This window comes from Blennius ocellaris (assembly GCF_963422515.1).
Source record: "Blennius ocellaris genome assembly, chromosome: 13".
Lineage (NCBI taxonomy): Eukaryota > Metazoa > Chordata > Actinopteri > Blenniiformes > Blenniidae > Blennius > Blennius ocellaris.
This window is the reverse complement of record NC_137662.1, coordinates 2,718,633-2,742,312: the sequence shown is the minus strand read 5'-3', so window position 1 is coordinate 2,742,312 and position 23,680 is coordinate 2,718,633. Positions and strand designations below refer to the sequence as shown.

The 23,680-nt window shown below is 44.0% G+C and overlaps 1 protein-coding gene across 1 annotated transcript in view; it reads left to right on the top strand.

Moving 5' to 3' along the window:
- The window catches only part of LOC308138288 (attractin-like protein 1), a gene marked incomplete at its 5' end in the record, with an annotated part of 332,365 nt that overhangs the window by 264,915 nt on the left and 43,770 nt on the right, over positions 1-23,680 (top strand). Inside the window, one exon of the mRNA XM_080507370.1 lies at positions 9,308-9,403. Within this exon, the coding sequence (XP_080363496.1) occupies positions 9,308-9,403 (96 nt within the window). The remainder of the gene's footprint in view (positions 1-9,307; positions 9,404-23,680) is intronic.

Sequence of the window (23,680 nt, the reverse complement as noted above, 5' to 3'; positions counted from 1 at the left end):
CTCCACTGTGCACCAATTTAAAAGTGTGACTGATTTGAATATTCTGTAAATTGTTGTGTAAATTGTGTAATTCAGCCCGTTTTGTAGATTAATTTTTTCTGGAAAGGGGCCACCCACTATAAGTTTTATCTTCCTCTTCCTTTTCAATTTTGTAAACATTCAATTAAATGGAGAAAAAGAAAATAACATGCTTGAAATAAACAAAAAGAAAGAAAGGAATTGGATCACAATTAAATCTCGAAATAAATCTCAGTTAAATTATAAAATTAAACATGAATGCAGAACATTTGGATTTTTCTCTAGTACCGCTATGTGAGTCAGTATTTTCCATTAAAACTTAATAATAATAATAATAATAATACAAAAAAACATGTAATTAATTAGACTATATCAAAATAAAAGCGCTCATCATCTGGCACAGTGTTTTTCCCTACAGGCCATCTCCACCTGAACCTCCATTAAATTCCGTTTCATTTTTCGAGAGAATTATTTCAATTTACGAAGAAATGTCCATGATTTCTGACCTCTGCTCCTTCCAGAGGCTGTTCTCTGTTGACTTGATAGAATCAGCGCGTCTTCCTCCAGTTCCTTCCAGATTTGCTCTGGTGCATAAAGATTCTCGCCACCAGCCAGGGAACGTGGACTCCCGTCCCCACAACATGCTAATTCGTCTGCCGCCGCCTGCAATCTTACGGCTTCAGGCTTTCGCACCAGATTGCGGATGCTGGCTGCAGACAATCGACTCCATTCAGCCACCAAACATGAAGCCGGAGTCCAGCGCAGATGTCGGCCGACAGGTTTTGGTTTCCCATTCGCGTTCAAATTCCTCCCGAAGCTCAAATCGCCGGGCCCTTGAAGGCCGTCCAAGTTTTTCCACAACCAACTTGTAAATCACATCTTTATTTAGGTTTATTAACTGGAATTGAGTCCCAAAAAAAAAAAAAGAAAAGTCTGCAGCGCAGCGTGTCCACCCACACCACGCAAAGGGTGGATAAAAGTGGAATCATTTTGTATAAGGAAATAAGAAAAATGTGCCTTCTTAACTGATAAATCCCGCCTGAGTGCTTTTGTGCATTTACAGCCGTTTTGTGCAGCAGGATACGGAGGTTGTTCTCCGCGGCCCCGTCCTCGCGCGCCGACGCCTTTTATTGACGTTTCTCTCGCCGTGCCCTCGCGGAGCCGGCTCGGCCTTTAATTGCAGCCGCGGCAGCGGCGAGCCTCCGGTTTTGTTGTGAAACCCACCATTTGCGCCGGAGCGCGTCTGAAATCAGCAAACGGCACATTACACGGATATTTTCCAATCCGTCTAACAAGGCCGGCAATTTGAGCTTCGCAGGTGCTACTTTGGTTGAGCGGCGTTGTGTGAAGCATAATTCTCCATGTGATTGGCTTCATTGTTGAAGCACTCTCGTTTTTTATGTTTTATTTTATGGGCTGTTTTTTTTTTTTTTTTTTTTTTTTTGAAGTCTGATCGCTGAACAAATGGCTGACAGATGGACGAATTCAAGGATAGATGTTTGGATGTCGTGCATTCTCTTGAGCTTTGAAAACATACCATCGCAATCATGCAGCTGATCGCTGCAATGCATTATGGGAGTTGGGTTGGTGGTGTTTTCAATGTCTCCATATGAGGCTTGCAGCGCTGCTGGTGATTGTGTTTTTGTTGTTCAGTTAGCGTAGTTAGTTAGTCGGTCTAGTTTAGTTTAGTTTAACAGTTATAAGTTGGTGACCAGGAGTGTTTCATGTTTTCCTGCTCTGTGTGTCAAAATAAAAGCCTCAATCTCCTGGGTGAAGCTTCTGCATTGCTTGCCACAACAACGTTTTCCTCCAGAGTGTCACGACTCCCAGTCCATATTCCCCTGAGACTCAGAGTGTCTGTGTGCTGCCATTGTCCGTGTTTGTAGTGTATTGTTCTATCGTCTCTTCATTATGGACTGGGAGTCATGCCACTCTGGCGGCCGCCATTGTCGTGACTATTCTTCCACTTGCGCATGTACAGAAGTGCTATTTACTGTGGCCGTATGGGTAACAGTGCCTCAGTGGACACCTGCGCGTTTTCAAAAAGTTCTACCTTTAGGCCATTTTCAAAAAGACACCCAAAACTACGGATGCGAATCGAAAAGCGGTTTTCTTGTTGAGAACCGATTCCTACTGTTTCAATTCCATGGACTCGTTTGTCAAATTTGCAGACGATTCCCTCATCGATTCCAGTTGGTGCCAGTGACGTCACTGAGCTGCACGACGTGCGTGGCGAAACATCGTTCTCCAGTGTCGCCAGCAGGAAACCCAGCGGCACAAACGCTTAAAGTTTGGTTCCATTTCAGGAGAAAAGACGACAAAAGTTTGCAATGCTTGCAGAGTGGGTAGTTGATCAACGGGAGGAAATACACTGTGAATGTCAACGTCAGTACGTCCTCTGCTGCTGATGGCTTGAATTTATATTGCACTTTTTTCAGGCTGACTCAAAGCACGCGGTGGAGGGAAGCTCCGTTGTCGCCACAGCTGCCCTGGGGCATGCTGATAGAGGCGTGGCTGCCATTTTGCACCAACGGCCTCCCTGACCACCACCATCATACCCATGTATACGAAGCAATGTGGGTAAAGTGCCTTGCCCAAGGACATTTACAATCACCATATTTTCCACCCTATAAGGCACACCAGATTATAAGGTGCACCTACATCAATTGACATAATTTACAACTTTGTTCATATATAAGGCGCACCACCCTATAAGACACATGGAATAGACCAGTGGTCAGCAACCTTTATAGCTCAAAGCCATTAGGTTACATTTTCCACTGATTCTAACACCCAGAGAGGTGCACATGCTTTATTTTGATAGTCCTACCTGCAGCCTATGCCAGGAGGACACTACACACAAAACCTTCTTCACTGCTGGTTGACGACTTACAACTACTGGTAATAATAATAATAATAATAATAATAAACTAAACTACATGAACTAAGCAACAAAAACACAACACAATTATTACCGACACCACAAACCAAATATAACCCCCAATAATTGCATTTAAAACACCACAAACAGCTGCAATGAATTATGGGAGTTTCTATCGGCTGCACTGAGGAGCTCAGGATGAATTTGTCGCTGCAAGGCATGATGGGAATTCATGTTTTGTGTTGTTGGAGGTTATTGTGGGTTGTTGTTGGGCTTGGTGTTGTGTTGATTGTGTTTATGTGTTTTTGTTCCCCAGTTTAGGGAGTAATTATTTCATCTAGTTTATTTTGGTTTGTTAGAATGTTGGTTTGCAACCATGAGTGATGAAGCTGTTGTGTGGAGTGTCGTCCGCTCTGAAGATCCAGTTGAGAAATTAGTTGACAAAATAAAAGCTTCTGGTTGTTTAGCTGTCAAACAGCAGTCTCGTGTAGAGCAATTCTTCCATATATAAGGCGCACCAGGTTATAAGGCGCACTGGCAGCTTTTGAGAAAATTTGAGGTATTTAGGTGCCTTATAGGGCGGAAAATACGGTACCTCGATCGAGTGGGAAGCCACGATCTGCCATAGGTACTGCAGGTTTCATTTCCAAATGAGAACCGATAACAGAATCATTAAGGAGAATCAAAAATCAGTTCCCATCTCGACCCAAAACACCACAAAAGTTTGGCGTTGACAACGCTGTCATGTCAACGGTGGAGCCCGGTAGAGTCCATTCCTCAACAGGAAACAGTGACCGACGCAATATTTGTGTCGGTCCTAATGTTGTGGCCGGTCACTGTGTTTCAGTGTCTATATCTCAAACACATGCACTTGTGGCTCTTTCCCCGCTCGCTCCCTCCTTGTGCCTCCGCGCGGCGCTGCTTGTTTACAGCACAGCAGAGTTAATTAGCCGTTTTATGGCTGATTTACAGCCCGACGGGCAGACGGGAAAGACGGCCACTGTCTTGTCCTTGTTGCCCGCTCAAGGTCTTGTCAAAGGGGGCATTAAACACGCAGCACACGCTTGAACGCACGCACAAGAAGTGGTCTGTTTAACCAAACATCGGCGCTCGTGTGCAAAACGGCTGCGTACAACGACGAGACGCTCACACGTGGTAACTCGATTTAAAAGTGCCGTTTTTTTTTTTTTATTGTCTAAACATAGTTCCAGTGTCTGGACTCATTTATCAGGCTGCGAGACACAAATGTGACCCAACTCACCTTGACCAGGTGGTCTAATCTCACTGACAGAGGAACAATGGCTGTAGGGAGGGAAGAGCTGAGGCGAGCTCTGCTGTCCTCCCGACTACCAGGAGGAAACAAATGATCCAGTCACCGCTCTTTTTGAATTCCCTAATATTTGCAAGGTATCCCGAAAACATGTTTGGTAGCATTGAAAAGCCTTAAATCTCCAGCCAATACGAGTTCTTTCAGTAAGATGCAGTGGGTGAAATGATGCATTTGTGGCGACTTTAGAGTGCAAACAGTCAGTTTGGTTTCTCCTCTCCAACAAGGTATAACAACACCGGGTTTTCAATACCTCTCTTTTCAATATCTTTCAACATCGCGCGTCCACTTAATGTCACGTCATACAATCAGTAGGTCCCAAGCCTTTTCTTCTTCAGAATCTCTCCACAGTTTATTTATTTGTTTGTTAGTATATTTAAAAGTGCTTTAACACGCCGATGGTTTCGCACACAAAAGCAGAAGCTGTCAAACTCATGTCAAGTGACAGATGTTCCGGACTGGTCGGTTCTCTGGCGCCCATCAACAGCCTGAACATTTAGTGTTTGATGTCAATTTAAATCCATATCAGCTATCCAGATGACATAAACACAACAATGACTTTGGTAGTTCGGTTAGCGGCGGAAAAGTAGTGAGAAAAGTTAGTTTTTTCTCCTAAACTGACCAATATGGCGTTGCTATTGTGTCGTACTGTGGAGAAGCAGAGGCACAAGATGTGCGAAGTGGAACGAAAACAACGATTAATTGAGATTTACTTTTAAGTTGGAAGCTACTTATTAACTTGTATTTCTACATTCTGAACGCGGCCTAGTTTTACAAGGAAGTGGAGAGTAGCTCACTATGGGCGAGTGCAGGACCATGGACAGGTGGCCAGTCCAGAGGAGGCAGGAGAAGCACTTGTAGGTAGTTTGGTGTGTCAAATACCTTTTGGATGAAGAGCAGAGTATAACTGATCCCGAAGATATACGTGGTCCCAAAGTGTATGGCCGTATGGTCTGTGGTTGTGGGAAAAACGTATTTCTTTGTGGAGCACTGGGAATTGAATGGTGCTTTATAAATAGATTTGCCTTGCCTTGCCTTGCCTCAAAGTCACAAACAGTGATGGTAAGGCCTAAGAAGGGTCAGTGCATACTGGAAGCCTGATAGTGAAATTAGTATCTGACTTGAGAACGTTTGAACGAACCCAGATCTAGAAATTGCCGTTTTCACTCTCAACATGCAAACAGGGCCTCAGACCTTCACACTGTACTTGTTGACGCTCTCTAAACTCACAATTACAATACTCTTGGTTTGCTTCTGTGTCGAGTTGCCATGTTCTCCCTGGGACTATGGTCTTTTTTTTCCTTTTTTTTTTTTTAGAGCAGTACCCCAGCTTCCTCCCACAAATATGCTGGATTTCCCAGGAAGTACATTGGCTTTGGAGGGTTGAACAGACATATAACATTCACATATGTCAGTGGTTACAAGTTTTAGTTTTCTCCCAGATTCTATGAGAAGCTGTTTGGCTCAATGTGGTGAACAAAAGGAAACAGCATCAAAATCCAAACTTTGTGGAGCAGAATTCTCAGCCAAACCCAGCATTAAATCTGTATTCACGTTTTATTTCTTCTTTTTAATGAAAAACAAGCAACAAACACTGCTGGACATTCTTTTCTCCACTTCTTTTTTTTTTCCTCTCAAATAAACGGTTTGTTATAAAAACTTGGAAGCTGTTAATCCATTTTTATACACAATGATTTATCATCTCTATGAAAAACTAAAACTATGCTCCCATGGTGTGAAAACGGTTAAAGCGCCTGTATTATCTCATCTCAAGCTCTCTCGCTCCCTCTCTCTCTCTCTCTCTCGCTCACTTAGACTCTCACAAATGTGATCCGACGTCGGCAGGCGGCTAACAGCGATGCTAGTGAGCAGCGCGCTGTCATCCGCGCGGCGTTAGCGTAGCCGTGACGGCTAACAAGAGAAGACATCGCATTAGGCCCCGGCGCGGCCGCGTGAGCAGCCACAGCGGGAGCAGTCGGCGCCGCCGGAGCGCCCGGCTGCTCCCGCTGTGGCTACAGGTGTAGTATTCATTCATGCTTAAAGAGTCTGACACCGGCAATCGAGCAGCCGGCGGCGCGCTAGCGCAACACCTGACAGCTAGTTAATGTCAACGCGAGGCCTTTCCTCTGCGAACAGGCGAGGACACGGAGGGGCCTCGGTTTAGGGAGAGGTAACCGTGTGTGGAAACCACTGACATTTAACACTGCTATTCTTTTGTTTCTGCCTCCTTTTGTTGGTCTGTCTGTACATTTCCTCTCTCTTGTCTCTCCTGCGCTTCTTTTGTTCTCTGGTGCTGCCATTTTCACCCCCCCCCCCCCCCCCCCCTCCCTCCCCCTCCCCAGCCGGTTCCATGTTTTATGCAAGTTTGTTTTCCCACATTGTCCTTGACCTTTGCTGGAGGAGCTGAAGGAGAAAGTAAAAGACAACTTATTGAAACAGAACGTCAACGTTCTCTCTCACGAGCAGGTTGCTCTGATTGATTCCTGGCTTGTTTTCACGAGGCTGGATCTTCTCATGCTGATTCTCAAAAAGCACATTTCAGTGTTCTGGATTACGTTAAGTGTTCAGAGACGTCGTAGCAGTTTCAGGAAATAAACTGGGCTTGTTTTTTTTGTCTTGCATGAAAACAGTTGTTTGTTGTTTAATCGGGTGTATTTGACTAAACTCCTCTTTACTGTACGAAGATCATCTCAATAAACAAAAACCAAATGAGTCTTAGGGATTTATTTGCATCAGCCTCTTCTTACTGTGATATGACTTCATCTAACATCTGGATTATAGAGCATCTTCCACCATTAATGTTCAGATTATAGAGCATCTTCTTCCACTAACATCTGGATTATTGAGCATCTTCCTCCTCTAACATCTGGATCATAGAGCATCTTCCTCCTCTAACATCTGGATCATAGAGCATCTTCCTTCACTAACATCTGGATTATAGAGCATCTTCCACCATTAATGTTCAGATTATAGAGCATCTTCTTCCACTAACATCTGGATTATTGAGCATCTTCCTCCTCTAACATCTGGATCATAGAGCATCTTCCTCCTCTAACATCTGGATCATAGAGCATCTTCCTCCACTAACATCTGGATCATAGAGCATCTACCTCCTCTAACATCTGGATCATAGAGCATCTTCCTCCACTAACATCTGGATCATAGAGCATCTTCCTCCTCTAACATCTGGATCATAGAGCATCTTCCTCCACTAACATCTGGATTATAGAGCATCTTCCTCCTCTAACATCTGGATCATAGAGCATCTTCCTCCTCTAACATCTGGATCATAGAGCATCTTCCTCCACTAACATCTGGATCATAGAGCATCTTCCTCCACTAACATCTGGATCATAGAGCATCTTCCTCCATTAATGTTCAGATTATAGAGCATCTTCCCTCCAATGACTCAGGCTGAATTCAATGGCCGCTACTCTACGGAAGTCACTAGTAATTGTACCTCGTAGTTGTAAACAAGTATCATTTTCAGTAACTTGCACATCATTGGGAGCTTCAACAAAAGTTCACATCTGCTTGGAAGCAAACCCAAACATTTTCTTTCCACCTAGCAGTGTGGGTAACAGTCCGCGGGCCAGATTCTAATCGGACTTCATTCCCAGCAGGGGGCGCTGGCGCGGGGGCTACGCCGGGCAAACTTTCCGCCATAACAACATACTGATCATTAAGGCTTTTGGCGCATTATCGGCTGGAAATGAGTGGAGGTTTTTTTTCTCCTGCAGATAACAGGTGGCCACCCCCCCGAGCTAAATGTAAAACCAAAAGCCCATTAACGTGTTTGTAGTGGAGTGGAAAAGGCTGAGGAATGCAGGGACGGATCGGGGTTACGGAGCTTGTAGTTATCTTCCAGCCTCCTCGCAGTCGTCCACGTTGGCCCTTCCTACATTTGTCCATATTCACTTTCTCCTGTTTGTTCATTGTATTCGGCCAGTGTTTGGACCTCCTGCTGATGAAGGCCTCGCCGTCTGCCTTTGTTCATCTGACATATCCTCATTAATGAAGTCCCCCCCCACCTCCTACTCCTCCCCTCTGACTCCCCCCCCACCAGCTGCTGTTACCCCCCCCCCCCCCCCCCCGGCTTTCTACTTTGATCTCTGCTCCCCATTTCTTTCCCCTCCGTCTCCCTCGTTCTCCTCCTCCTCCTCCTCCTACTATATCTGATCTCTCCACTTTTCAACTTATTTCACACTTTCTCTCTCTCCGGTGTGTTGATTTTCTCACATCGCACCTCAAAACCTCTTTTTTTGACCTTTTTTTCCTCCTTATTTTTTTTTTCCTTCACCTGACTGAGTTCTGCAACTTCTATTCAGCTGCTTCGGAAGAGAAATTCACCATTTTTGCTTCACAGTGACGTTCGCCCGAGGTCAAACAACGTAAACAATGCAAAACCGAACATGTAACACACAGTTTGTGGAATTGGAGTGAGCGCCAGCTGATCTCTGAATTACTCACTGGGATGAATCTCTCTCTCTTTTTCTTTGTTCATTCTGTTTGTTTCTCTTGTTTCTTGTTTTTTGTAAATGTTTGGAAATAAACAAAAAAAGTAAATACATAAATGAATGAATAAATGAATTTGGACCGTAAGCGTCAATATTTAGTACTGGAAACTTAAACAATATTGTTTTTATAAACCATCCGAACCAAAAACAAAGCAGGTTATCGCGTTTACGTGTCCCATTTTTCACAGAGTGTGTCGTTTTGGAGTCTTAAACTGAAAGTTTAAGATGTTTGTTATTACTGCTGCCCATAGTAGGAGGTTCCCCACGGAGCCATCGCCGTGTTACAGCCTTGTTACTCGCTGCCATAAAGATTTTTAGGTGCTATCGGTCAGTTGTGGGCAAGCCTCGGTCCATATCCGCCAAAATAAAGTGACATGTCAGTGAAATCAGTGCTTCTCCCTGTCACAGAATATGTGTGTGTCGTCTTGACGATTGGCCACGCCCTCTCCAGTGTTTGGCTGCTCCTGGTCACACTAAATCACACGTCAACGGCAATTCCACAAGTAAATTTCTAAATTTTGTTTGTTTGTTTGTTTGTTTGTTTTCTTGTCACTTGTTTTGCAGCAGCTGATGAGAGAACGGCAGCAGATGGCCAGTCGTCCCTTCGCCTCGGTGGCCGTGGCGCTGGAGGCGGGCGACGACCAGGAGGAGCTGCTGCAGGTCAGGATGAAAACACAAACACAACAACGCACAGACATGAAATGGCGGCGCCGTGACGGGACAAATCAGCCAATCACAATTTATCACGTGTCAGTGCAGCGAGCTGATGCCAGTGTCAGGCAAGAGTTTAAAAGAAAAGTCATTTATCTGTCAGTTCTTCTTCTCTTCCTGTTGAACGACATCAAATGTACAACAGAGAAAAGAAATATGATTCAGTCTTCATCCAAGGGCAGATAGATAGAATTAGCCTAATACATCACAAATAATAATGATTGATAATTAAATCATATTAATTGATTTTTTTGTTTTGGAAAATTAAAGCAGAAATAAAGAAACTTTAAAGGGTACACATGTTTTCTTGCAACAAGCTTTACTGATGCGAAACTGGAGAAATGAAGGTGCTGATGGAAAATACTCTAACAAGTCCAGTTTCTCTTGCAACCTTTTAAAAAGGGGGGATTTTATCATTTCACCATATTATCTGGAATGAACATAATTAAATGAATCTATTTGATGAAGCCTTCACTAAATGCAGCCTGTTTAAAAAAATACAGCATCAGGAATCTCAAACCTCCATATTGAGACCGTTTGAAGTTTTATATTCAGATTCACCCAAATACTAATAAAGTGAATGTCCGTAACTTTGCCAGGCTCAGATAATTGAACCTCAACCCTCCTTCAGGTTTATGTTGTTTGCTCGTCTACACACTAAGAAAGTTTACTTGTACTTACATTTATACTTTGTCGATGACCTTGGGGAAATTCCCTTGACCCCGTCCTCTATCTAGAATGAGGTCGGCAGTCAGGTTAAGGTGCTCTGAGCGGCTGATGGGGGTCATAGGTCATGCTCAGGGAGCTACAGTGACACGTCATCTGTGGGATTCAAACCTGCGAACTCCCAATCCAGAGTCTGCTTCTCTTGCCTCCGGGCCGCCGCCGTCACCTAAAGGTTTGATCTGACATTCGCAGAAATCCTCCACATGCTCCGTCTTATCTGTGAGGAACCATCGAAGGCATGAGGCACAGTGAACAAGCATCTCACTGCAATGACAAGAGTGCCCTCAGGCTCTGGGATTTACAAGAAAAAGACATGAAATCTTTTCTTTTTTTTTTGTGAACCTCAGAAACAGCCCTGAGTTGCACCTCTGGGCAAGTACGGACGTAAACAAAGGTAGACGGCAACCAGTGCGGCTGGATTCGAGGGCCCACTTCGCACTTTGCTGTCCTGTACGAGTACCGAACACTCTGTGATCCTCCAGCTCTGCTGGCGCCTCGCCGCCATACAAGGGTCCTCCAGCGCGGCGCCCAGGGCGAGGCGGCTGGCCCCGCCGCGCAGATCGGCCTCTTGTGCGAAGAGATTACAGAGCGCACGACACGACAGAGGTACTCTCGCTAAAAGGGTAGCCGCCAAATCAGATATGCCCTTCTGTTGAGGGAGGGGAGTGGCAGGGAGTTGTTCAAATAGTGGTGTCACCTCCGTTGTGTGGATCCTGCTCTCAAAGACATGGCGAGTTCAGATAAACACACCAGGATGTCAGTTGTGGCGTGACGCTCGGTGAATAGCAAGTGCGTCTGTGCCGGTGTAAGAAGGTTTAACGTGTGTTTCTATGCAATAACAGGAATATTACTAATCTCAATTTAGAAGTTATAAGATTCAGGGCAGAAGCAAGACGTCACGTCCTTTTATCATGCGTTACAATTAATAGCACAAAACAGTGGAGGACTTTGCTATTAGCGACGTGGGCAGCCGCCCAGGGCGCAATCTGCGAAGGGGCACATGGGCGCCCAAGAGGAAATGAGAATCACCCCGTCTCAGATGCGGTCTTTTTGGAGGGTTGGGTGTTCGTCCAGGGCTTAAGACAAGCCAGGTCCGGGACTGTGTATATACAGTTCACGTGTTCTAGATTGAGCCACATCCAGAGAAATGCCATAGAGGAGGGAAGCGACTGCTGTTACGCTCCGCTGCAGCACCGCGCTGTTAAAAAAAAAATCTATTCCGCTGCATTACAGCACATACAGACTGTCAGGAATGTGCCAGGAACGTTTTTTTTTAAATCATTTTGACTCCGTCAAAACATAAAAATGCTCCGGCTACTGCACATGTGCACCACAGCCAGATTAAAAAGTTCTTCTGCACATGCCCAGTAGATGGACAGTAAGAATAATGGCAGTTTTTAGACTGTCATGACTCACCGACAGTGTGATTTGAAATTTGGAGTCTAAATTTAAATGCCCAATTCAATTTTTTACACAATCTTCACAACCAATGACAAAAGCAGTTTTCTGTTTTGACGTCAGTCAGACACACTGTCACTTTGTTCAGTGCAACTTTATCGTTCAGCTCAATACCTAAACATGGGTATCATCTGCATAACTGAGGTAGTTCACGCCACGCTTTTGAAACATAATGCCAGGCCCAGAGGTGCACTGTATGGCACATTGAGAGCAGAGATTGGTGTAAAAGAGAGCGAGAGAGATTTGCGTGTTTAATGTGCTGTAGCGTTGTATAGTCATGAGTTGTTTCACAGCAGATCATCTCATCACACGAGGTGCACGAGAGCAGCAAACTGGAACGCGCTCGTTTGAATGACCTTCTCTTGATGACGCTCATTCCCACCAAATTAATAATCCTGATAGCAGGAGTGCATTGTGGGAAGTGAACCTCTTACCCCTGAGCCACAGTCCCTGTCACTGACACCGGCCCCCCCCGCTGGGGACCGCCGCAGAGCCCCGTGACAGATGCTGCCGTGGATTTGATGTCGGGCCGGTCGGAACGAAAGTCAGGAGGAGAATAGCAGTCATTCATCAAATCTCAGTGCGGCCAAGCAAACGTGCACGAGCACTAAACAAACACTCAGCTGTCAACGCCAATGTCAATGAGCAAGACGGAGATTACAACTTGAGAAGAAGTCTGCTTTTTTATTTTCTCTGCTCTTCTCATCGGAAATATAATCTATAAATATGTATGGGGAGACTAAGAAACACTGGGGATGTGGAGATGAAGCAACATACGGAACATACAGTTTATATATATGTATATATATTTATTTATTCCTCAAGTTGTATGGAAAAAGGCAAATACAAATATGTACCAGAGTACCAGATAATCATTTTGCTAAATGTAATTATTAAAACTTACATACATGCGTAGCTTAAGCATACCATATGGTTTTGTCTTAAAAAATACTCTGAGGATTCAAAATTGCTGGTGTGTGGCTGAAAATCTGTTTCCAGATTGATTAGACACACATTTTAAATGATCTAGAAGATGGATGCATCGGTTGATGGCAGCTGATGGAATATAGAAAATATTTTTTCGTTGCATTTTCTTGTTTCTAAATTTGCAAATAAGAAAATATATATATTTTTTATGAACCAACGAACAGAGCTACAACTTACCCAGCCGATGTACCAACCTGCAAACCAACAGCAGACGATCCAGGCAAAACAAACTGTACCTTTTGACCAATCAACCAACCTACGAACAAATCCCTACCTGACATTCCCAAGGTCAAGATGTACTCGCAGACATTCTCCCATTCTGTACTATGTTTTAATTTTCAACTCCGTGTAGATCATAAAATTCAATTCAGACTCTATTCACCATTGTTCTTCCTACCTTTTTAAATTCATGCCCACCCGCCTGTCCGCTCGCACCAACTCGACCTCGGTGACGCTCCCCGAGCGGCTGGAGGGTTTACGTCCTCACGCTTTTGGAGAAGAAGGTTACGGCGTCAATGCGGCGGACGACTCTTCACGTACGGAGCTTAATTAGTTTCACCATTATCCAAACTTGGTCGGGCCCGGCTGGGTTTAGTTCGGTCTGTGGAAAAACCTTGGGAGTACCTTTGCCTTATCTCTGCCTGAGCCGGGTTTCCATTTCATTCTTGAAGGTGAGAGACAATGGGGCAGAACACTATCTTCACACCGAGGTTAATTACACAACATCTGGTCCATAGTCAAGCATGCCGCTTGGCATAATCGTGTAATTAATGAGGGAAAGGGAACATTTCCATCCTGCCCCACCATTTTATGTCGTCCTGCTTGTGCGGAGCGACGGAGTAGAGTTAAACAAATAGAGTCATCATCACCCTATTTCATGCCACGTTTAGACAGCGAGCAAGGAGCACAGCACCTGTTGTTTCCACGCCGATCCGGTTTGCTTCGGAGGAAACGTGAAGGTTGCTGGAATAAGTGATTAAGATGTGATTCCACGGCGACGGGGATGACGGTCAATCAGTGCATCAAAGACTTCCCCGTGTTTGTATGACACACTTTTTTTCTTTTTTTTTAAAATTCCCTTCACGCTCACTCACTGTCTCTCCCTTCTTTCTTTTTCAATAGACCTTCATTTTACCTTCCGAGCTATTATTCTATCGCAGCATTTGTCGCTTGGATTCGCACACCACTTTCGAGCTTTTCATTTCCCGTTGAATCAAAGGTGAGCGGCGGTCTCGCTCGCGAGTCTACATGCGCAAATTCAAAGAGATGTACAAGATTTATTGTGGGGAAGCGTTGGCACTGACTCAAGCTCAGCAGACCGTGTAATTCAAAGCTGGAGTGGAACCAGACGAGAGCGGCCAGCGGCGCCGCGTCGGAGCCCGCCCCGGAGCAAGTTGTCAGTTCGGAGTCTGGGTTTAAGTGAGGAGGAGGAAGCGGAGCCACGCAGAGTCCTGCTCAGCCTCGACACTGACTTCACTGGGCTTCAATCAATTGTGAGGTTCCAGCAATCGAAAGCTCTTATTTCACCACGCTCGCCTATCAAGTTTGTTTGAGGAGCAAATACCAGAAAGAAAAAAAGTCTTGCAGATGAAAGAACATTTGTGAGGTTGTGAAGGAAATGACCAAAGTGGCTGAGGATGTTTTAAAGGGCTCATATTAGGCAAGATTCACTTCCTAAAGGTTCTCCAGCAGTAATAATCGTCCCCACACCTGGACCGACGCCCCAGAAGAGAATAAAGAGTGTCCTCTCTCTCCCTGGCTTGTTCCAGGTTTTAAAAAGTGTGTTGCTCCAACCAGCCAATCAGAAATCAAACCCTATATAGTGTCATCGGGGGTTTAGCCAATCACAATCAAGGTAAGCTCCTCCCCTTGACTCCTCCCATCCAATCAGGCAGCTCTGCTCTGGCACATGGCACCACGAGAGGAAGTACTTCCTCCTCTTCCCATAGATGGGCGTGTGTGGGCGGAGCCAGTCCAGCTCACACAGACACAGCAGATTGTGAATGCAGCTCCTAGGATCCAATATTCTAATGGGGGAAAATCAAGGAAAAGCAATAACAAGCCAATGAGACCATGTGAAAGTGTTGAAAAGCTGGATAATAAGACCTCTAAACATGATTGTAAACTGCAGCCTGCATATAGAAGTTCATTAGAGTAACAGATTGGGGCGAGCAGGAGGTCCAACATAAGGCCCGTCGGCCAAAAACGGCTCGCAAGAGTCTCCAATCTGGTCTCCAAACCATCAAGCAAATGGTAAAGACGAGGAAGAATAAAGGAAATAAAATGTATTGAAAACATATGTTCAACTGTGGCAATAAATTGTGTTACACTGGGGATTTTTGGTGTGATTCAGGTTGTTCAAACAATGAGATGAACTTCAAAGTAAGAAGAGTAAGAGTAAAAAACAAAAATCTTCATTAATTTGAGGAATCCAACAGAACCGACAATAGAAATGTCTTTCTTGTTTTTTACAATTTTTAAATCTGCACAAAGCCAGTGAAATTCCCTTTGACAATCAAATTCCATTAAAAACAAGAAATATAATAAAACAGGCAATACTTCTTTTCAAACTTTTTATACTTTGATCAAATGTTGTGAAACATCTTATCTTATTATCTCATTTCTGCAGTTTTAATATGCTGAAGGTAGAGGCAACTATAAAAAGATCAAGTCCTATTTCTCGTAATACTATAATAACATTTCACAGTATCCTAGAAACTTTACCGATTTATGTCTTTACATTAGACTGCGATGATACTTCATGAAGTAATGTGGTGATATTTTTTGCCGCTACTCAACTTTATTGTCAATTCAGGAGCCACAGTCCACAACATCTGCCATAAAAAGAAACCTTTTGCAGGAACAAACAGATTTGTGAATCCGCCTCAATGCCGTCTAGATGTTCCTGCTGTGGAGTCGGACTTCCCGGGACGCGTCAAGGATGAACTCCAAAGGCTCTCCGGGCGGTTTTCTCTCAAACTCGTCTCTTTGCATCTTCTAAAGACTTTTGCAATTGCAGGTAGTCGAGTATCACTTCAAACTGTCACATTTTGCAGCGCCTGGTCCCGGTTAATCTGCTTTAATGATGCAGACTTTGTGTGTCGCAGCTGGAAAGACGTTTAGCTCCCCAAAGACTCACAATTATACTCTTCAAACAACAGCAAGAGAAAAAACAGAACAACAGAGAAAAAAAAGCTGACATTGAGCAGAAGTCTGTTCGTGTTGTAAGAATACATTTTTCACAGACGGAGGTCTGGTTGAGTTAGTGATACGGACTACATGTGTCACAGCTGGAAGGAAACCGGTCAGGTCTTTTCATATTATAGCTTCTTTTTCCAGAAGTTCCAAGCTGAATCTCCAGCCTTGCAGGGAAACAGGAGCCGTGTGCAGCGTTTGTCTGTATGTATGAGAATATGTATGTATGTCGTGTTTGTTTGTGGCTTCTTCCATGTAAACTGTGGAGGTGGTTTTGTTTTGGGGCCCATTTGCTCTGCTTCAATTGGTCTGTCAGTCGGAAAGTTGCGGCTTCGATTCCCCATCTCCCCCTGCCCGCGTGACGACGTGTCTTTGAGCAAGACTTCTGAACCCCGAACTGCCCCCAATGGATGGATCGAGCCGCCTCCATTGGCGTCTGAAAATGCATTTGTGATCGGGTGCATGTGGAAAGGTGGAAAAGCGCGAAATAAGCGAAAATCGTTTCCCATTTAATTTCTGCAACACGACAATGTGGACATGCGTCACATTATGAACAAAGACATTTGTCCCTGGATGCTGTTGATGTTACCAAAATTGGAATCGGTTGTTCTTGGTAAAAGAAAAAAAAGAAGTGTTTTCTCTGGATTATTTCATTAGCACGGTTGCTAAAAAGGGATTGTGCTGTTCGTTTGAATCCCATTCACCTCCAGTGTATCGGGTTGGCTGCAGAAGACTCACATCCAGCTGTGACTGAGGCGTCAGTCTGAAGAAATCGATGGAGAAAAGATTTCACCACCGTCTTGTTGTGTCAATGGATTTATTCTTGTTAACCACGTCTTCAGCATTCAAACGGCTGAGCGTACAGAAATTAAATGTTCCTGAAACTGCGTGAACAGAAAACATATAAATGTAAAACACCATTAAAAAAAAAAAAAAAAAAAAAAAATAGAAACATCGGCATGCAAGATCTTAAGATACTTAAACGTAAGATACTTAAACGTTCAAATGCATTTCACTTATTTTGTGTTTTCCCACCACTTGAGCCGTCCCAGAGCGCTTTGCACTGTTAATCATATTCACCCATTCACAATTCAATGGAGGCGCTCAATCCAGCCATACGGAGCAATTTCAATTTCAGTGTCTTGCCCAAGGACACTTCGACTTGAGATGGAGGAATCAAACCTACAACGTTCCGACTGAGCGGTCAACCATCCCAAGTCAAAATCCATCCTTATTATTTGCTCATTGTCACATAATTTGGTATATTTGACTGATTAGCAACCCCCCAAAAAAAAGGTCAATCTGGCTGGTAGATACTGCAGAGTGGTGCATCATGGGGGATTTGGAAGTGGGTGTACACAACGCCGGTATCGTGGCTGTACGCCGTTAACCCTGGACCACACCACTGAAGGCTTAGGGTTACTGCCTCCGTAGAGTGCCACCAGCTTTCACAAATTGAGCTTAAGATTCATGAATTTCACTTTGCATTCACACACAACAGGCTGAAGTTTATTGCCTTTATGATAGAATGTCTGCATTCTGCATTAGAATATGTAGATTTGTCTACGATCAAAACACTGATGTGGAAACAACAATGTAACATGCGAAAGCATTGATCTGTTGCTATTTATTGCCTCCAGCTGTCTCGCTCTTTATTTTCGCATTACGTTATGTTTACTCAAGACAATTGTCTCTAGTCAGTGTATTTTAGTAAAAACATATTAGATGTACCATTCATTAATCACGACCGAGATTTCTTTTTCTAAAGAAAAAAAAAGCCAAGATGCACATCGCTTTCTTCTTTATTCTGTGTAAATAACAATCCTGAGGCGAGTCTTTCATGCCCTGCAGAACATCTTTTTTCTCACTGTCGTTCTGAAAAAACTTTACATCTACATGAAAGTGGCGCAAAACGATGTAATTCATACGCCAAGCCTTTAGCTGGCGCTGTAACCGCCACAGAAATAATCCAAAAACACGGAAGAAGAAGAAGTGGTTAGCATCCGTAGCTAATGCAGCTCAACCTGCCGCCGTTGTTGTTGTCGTTAAGTGACGACGCAGTGTTTTCGGGTCGAGAGGCGATGACATCATCCTTTTGTGCATGTGCAGTGTTGTCCATCCACATCTCAAAGCCAAGGCCACCTTTTAAAATTCCGCCACTCTGGAACCTGTTTAAAAAAAAAAAAAAAAAAAACAGTTTTCAGGCTATTAAAACACGGTTGTGATGTGAACAGGCCCTCCAGTCACACGTTTCAGTTCAGTGGCCACGTTCAGTCCAGTTCCATCCTCAGCGAGCCGCACCGCTCAAATAGAGACGTAATTACCTGTAAAATTAAACTTCTCAGTTTTTCTTTGTCGTATAAAACGTCGACTACAATCGCAACATAAAGCCGATTGTGTTGAGGTCTTCTGGTGCAAAATACAGTGAAATATTTTACAAACTCACCCCGACAGCAAGGCTAATGCTAGTCTGCTAGCATAAACGGCAGCATCGGCGAGATCCCAGCTCAGAAAGAAGAAGAAATTTGTTCACAAAAAAAAAAAGATCTGTGTTTTCGTTGAGATTTCTCTCATGTTCTTGGTAGTTTGGCCGGATTGGAGCGTCTTGGAGGCCGATTTCTGTCCTACAAGCCTCATGTTTGACAGCCAGGCTGTAAAGGAATGCTTGTTTTTCACATGTGGACTAAAGATCACACTGCTCAGGCTTCATACCGTCACCACCACTCTCCAATGTATATTAATGGTTTGCCTGGAGGCTTCTGGAGGAGATAGATGCTCCGTCGTGCACCACAACCTGCGCTTTTTCAAAATACGAACACACACACACACACACACACACACACACACACGAGTTACTTAGCATCAAGCCCCGCCGACATCCCGGAGTGTGTGGTGTCCAGGTTTTGCAGGTCCAAGGCCGCTCCCTCCCCGCCTCCCCCCTGATTGGTGCGTTGCGGCGTGTCACGGCCGCATTATGAAACGCAGCCACAGTCATCAGCATAAATCGACGTTTCCACCGCCGCCATAAAGTAGCGCCGCCGCGTCGTAAAGCCGATGAGCCCGCAGCGGCTAGCATCTGCACGCCCCCGCCGGCAGAGCGCGGCGCCCACCTTGCCCGCTGATTAACGGCGGTCCAACGTTCTTCCTAATGCTATTTAAAGCAGAGAATGAATCAATTTCATATCTCGCGTTTTAACGCGGCGTATTTATTCTTCGGTTGCGGGGATTTAATGTGCCTCGTGAAGGTGGGCTTGTGGGTGGAGGGGGAGAGATGGATGGATGAAGGGCAGGGGAATGAAGGGGAAAGAAGCGGATAAAGAATATTTATGACTCCAGGGTGTATGTTTGGTAGAAAAATACTAAATAGTGAGTAATATACACACACACACGCGCACACACGCTGCTCTGCATACGACATTACACACAAAAGCGAGGATGTGAATGAGGGAGCGTCGGTGGCGTTGGTGGTTTTGCTCTGCAGTCACCTGTGGCTCCTCCGTGTGTCTCTCAGCTGAAAACCAGCAAACACACAGCGCAGTTATTAACTCAATAACTCACACCTCTGTCAACACTAACGAGGCTAAAACAAACCAATTTCTCTTCATGTTCTGTTTACACTTGAACAAAAACCCGCTCAGTCTTTCGTTCTTTCGGGGGGGTTTTTTCTTTCTCCATCACTGAGTAGATTAAAGTGCTTCGGCCAACAGTTTGGTTTTGTTTAGCGGTTAAAGGGAAGCACCTGCACCGGCTCTGCTCTGCTCTGCTGATGGGTTTTCAGCCTCTGTATTCTCTGTTTACACATTATTTTTATGTTGGAAAATTACTGAGAGTCTGAACGCAGCTGCAGGGTTTTTTTTTTCCTTGTTGACAGGAACTCGGGTAGAGTTCAGCTCCAACCTTCATGAAACAAGTGATAAAAACATTGTGAGCAGTGACGTGAACAACAATTATTAATTTCTTGACCAATGGATCTCTTTCCCATAGAGACCGAAGGGTTAGTTCAGTTCCCAAAGCCCTGCTATTTTAACATGAGTCATATTTGAGAGCACAATGGAACCCTGCGGTGTCGAGCACATTCTAGTTCAGTGGCCACAAACAATCCAACTTCATCTTAAGAGTAAAATACCAGTAAAATAGTGCCACATAAAGTTTGTGCTGAAAATATCCACATTTTCACAAAATCAGATGAAAATACAATCTCAACATCAAAGGAAATGATACTTTCTGATTCAAAATACAGTGGGGGAAAAAAACACCTCTGAAAGTTTGCTCGAATGCTGAAGTCAGCATTCTGACATCTCAGCTCGGGTCCCAGTCTTGTGTTGTGTCTGCTCCTCTTAAGAAATTTGTCACAAAATCCATTTTTTTCTCTGAGATTTCTATAATTTTCTTGGTATTTTGTCCGAATCGGAGCCTCCTGCGGGCCTTATGTTTGACCCCCCCGATGTAATAAATGTGTTTAAGACATATCAGAATGATAAATCGTCTCCAGTGAACAACCATGACCGGATGTGATGCGACAGCTGGAGGTTTCTACACAATCATGGACCTCCTTTCATTAAAGTAGTTCTAACAGCCTTTAACTTGACCAGCTTGCATTTTGTTCTGTTGCATATGGATCAAGATCAATTAATATCAAATTCTATTGCTCTTTTATTGGATATCAGTCCAACTGTTCTCTTTCCTGACGTCACACAGCAGAGTTATACACTCGCCACGTGAAAGTTTGCAGCCCTGGTGGATTTTTTTGAAAAATGTCATTGGATCATGACGTTAGCCCAATTCTCACAGCGAGGCCGCGCTGACACGGAAACATTGTTGTGTAAACCTTTGTTGTCTGTTTGCATGATAATGGAGGTCAGGGTTTTTTTTTTGTTGTTTTTTTAAACGGCTCCCAAGATGGAACATTTCGGAAATGTTGCCACTCTGTTTCCCTGAAAACGCTGTAAAATGCAACTTTTCTTAAAGGTTGCGCAGGTTTATATTGTCCTCTGTGCATGTGTGTTTAGTTTCTTTACAAACAGCGCCAACTCATGGCTGGGGAAGGTAACTGCAACGTTTTCAGTGTTTTCGACAACCTCACCAGTAGATTCTGTCCCTCCCTCACGGTGGAGGGATGAATCCCACCATTCCCTCTCATCCAAAGTGACAATTCACAGCCTGGTCTTAGGTCCTGATCGGTGAAAAGCTCATTATTATCCGCGAGGATGGAAGGATCTGGTGCAAACGCCTTGGATCAGCCTCCGACATCTGTCTGGTGCTGGAGTCAATCCAGCTGAGAGTCTCCAGCTTCAACAGATCATGAAGCCCAATCACAGGTTGAACGACGACAGACAGTGGAATCCAGTCATTAATTGGAGTTTTTAGAGGAAACCAGGATATCTGAACGTGCAGACTGCACACAGAAAAAGCACAGACTTCCCTCTGGAATAATGTGACTGTGATGCAAGAGCGCTCTGCAGCCCATCGTGGAACAATATCAATGAAAAAAAAAAAAAACCCCACATAAAACGCATCATGATATATTCCACCGTCTCAACCTGCTGTGTTCTTGCCTCCCTCCCGTGGTTGAGGATTCACCTTCAACCAGCAGGTGTGGACTGAAACTCTCGACTCACAAAGAGCAATGAAAAGTACCGCCGGTAACGTTCCGTGGCAGGGATTCATCTCGTGTTTCCAACAAACACCGTTTGTCTTTCACGTCTCTCAGTTTTTACTCGGAGCCTCAAAGAACATGTTGCTGTTTTTTCGCTGCCTTCCGCTTCGCGTCCGAGCCACATATTTCACAAAGCACAAGCAGATGTTTCACGAGATCCATGACCGCACTTTGCGAAAACCCGCTTCATTTCCCGCCCGTAGCCTCTCGGACGTTTATCTCTTCATGGTATTGTTGCTGTCCCGGCGTTTCAGATGTTCTGGAGAGGTTTCACGGTTCGTTATCCTGCCATCCGTCCAGGCCTCCTTTCCCACTATTTATCCCTGGTTGGAATTTAAAAGTCATCTGGAACACACACGGTGTATCAGGTTTGCACTGAACAGTAGCAGAATTTTTTTTTTTTTTTTCCTTTCAATGGACTTCCCATGAAACAGATCTCAAATAAATGCTCAACATAATAATAAAGTTCTTACTGATTGTGATTAACTATTTAAAACTACAGTATAAAATCTTAAATATACCTCTGAATGAAAGCTGGTTTCTTTCTCCAGGCGAGGCTTTGCATTTTGACGGGACACTATTCAATTTCATTTTATTTATATTGTACCAGATAATAAAACACAGTCATTTCATGACAGATAGATGTTGGTGGAAAAGGAAAAAACTCTCTTTTAACAGGAAAAACCCTGCAGGAGGAGACTTTCTGCTTTTAGGGCAGACGGGAGCATCATAAGGCCATATGTGTCTTTGAAGATTTTTTTTTTTTTCCTGACTGGAAATCCTAAATGAAATGAAAATTTCTGTTATTATTGAATTTATTACATCTGGAAAGGTCACCTTTTTCACATAATTGGTCATTATTACATTGCTGGTTGTGTCTTGCAATTATTACCTTCCAGAATTTGTAAATGATGACGGGGGGGGGGGGGGGGGGGGGTAGTTTGTGAGAAAAAAAAAAATCTTGTTTTTATTTACTCGTTGCTTATTTACTTATTCCTTATACATGTAATTGTGATTTCTAGGAAAAAAGCGTTTAAGGACTCTGAAAAAAGTGAATTTAAAAGTGAAGAAAAAGCTCATAAAAAGGATGGACTGCAGTCTAAACCTGCAGCAGCTCCACTAGAAAATGATCCGGGGTGGGTATGAACAGCCATAACTGTAACTTTATGAAAAAGAAAAGTGTGAAGTCTCACCTTCACAGTAGAAACTGTGTCAGCTTCCTTAACTGGAACTGGCAGTGGGTGCCACATAAAGGAGTTGATAAAATCAGTCTACAATTAAAGGTTGGATGTTTGGCCCTATATAGCCAAAGGAACAAATATCTCTCTTTCATATTTAGATAAGTTGAATTGTTACCTTTTTATATTATAATTTTATTTTTGATCAGGAAACGTGCCTGCCGAACATGACAAGAAGAGCCAGCGATGGGTGAGGTTCTAGTAATTAGACTTCCTTCAATTAAAAACACTTAGAGATTACATGATCGTAGGACAATAATTCTTCAGTGCTCAGTGTTCTCACAGTTCACACCTTCTCCTTTTCAAAAAGCAAACTCGCTGTCTGTTCACTTTGTCCCCCTTTACTTGAATATCTACCCCCCCCCCACACACACACACACACACACACACACACACACTCCCCCCCGCTTCTCATGTAGTTCAGTGTCAGTTTCAGATTCAGCTGACTGAGCGGGAGCAGCTATTAAAGCGGTGAACACGCTGTTTTCACGTTCTGCTGTTGGTCTCCCCCGGTAGCGGCGGCTCTCCTTCCTCCTCCGCTGTGAGGAAATCATATGTGAAAGAAAGGGACGGATACAGAACGGGAACAGTAGTGTATTTCAGGAGATCAGTAGGAACCCTGATAGGAGTGGACTGGACGTTAAAGAGTGTCGTCTTCTCACATGGTGATCACAGCATTCAGTGTGGTTTAATAATCTCCCTCCTCCAAGAGTTAAACTAGTGTGTTGAGACTCGAGCAGGAAAAGCCTCGAGCAGTTTTGCACTTTCAACAAGAGCGGACTCTCAGTAGAGCAAATACCTCCAGCAACGCCACATCTGTCACCATGGAAACCAATGGATGACAAGGTTATTTGAGCCGCCACTCCACTCCTTCCATCATATATCATGGCTATGTTATCACTGTTTAACCAATCGGATTAAAACTGACCTTTGACCTCAATATTTAATGACATCATCCTTAGATAA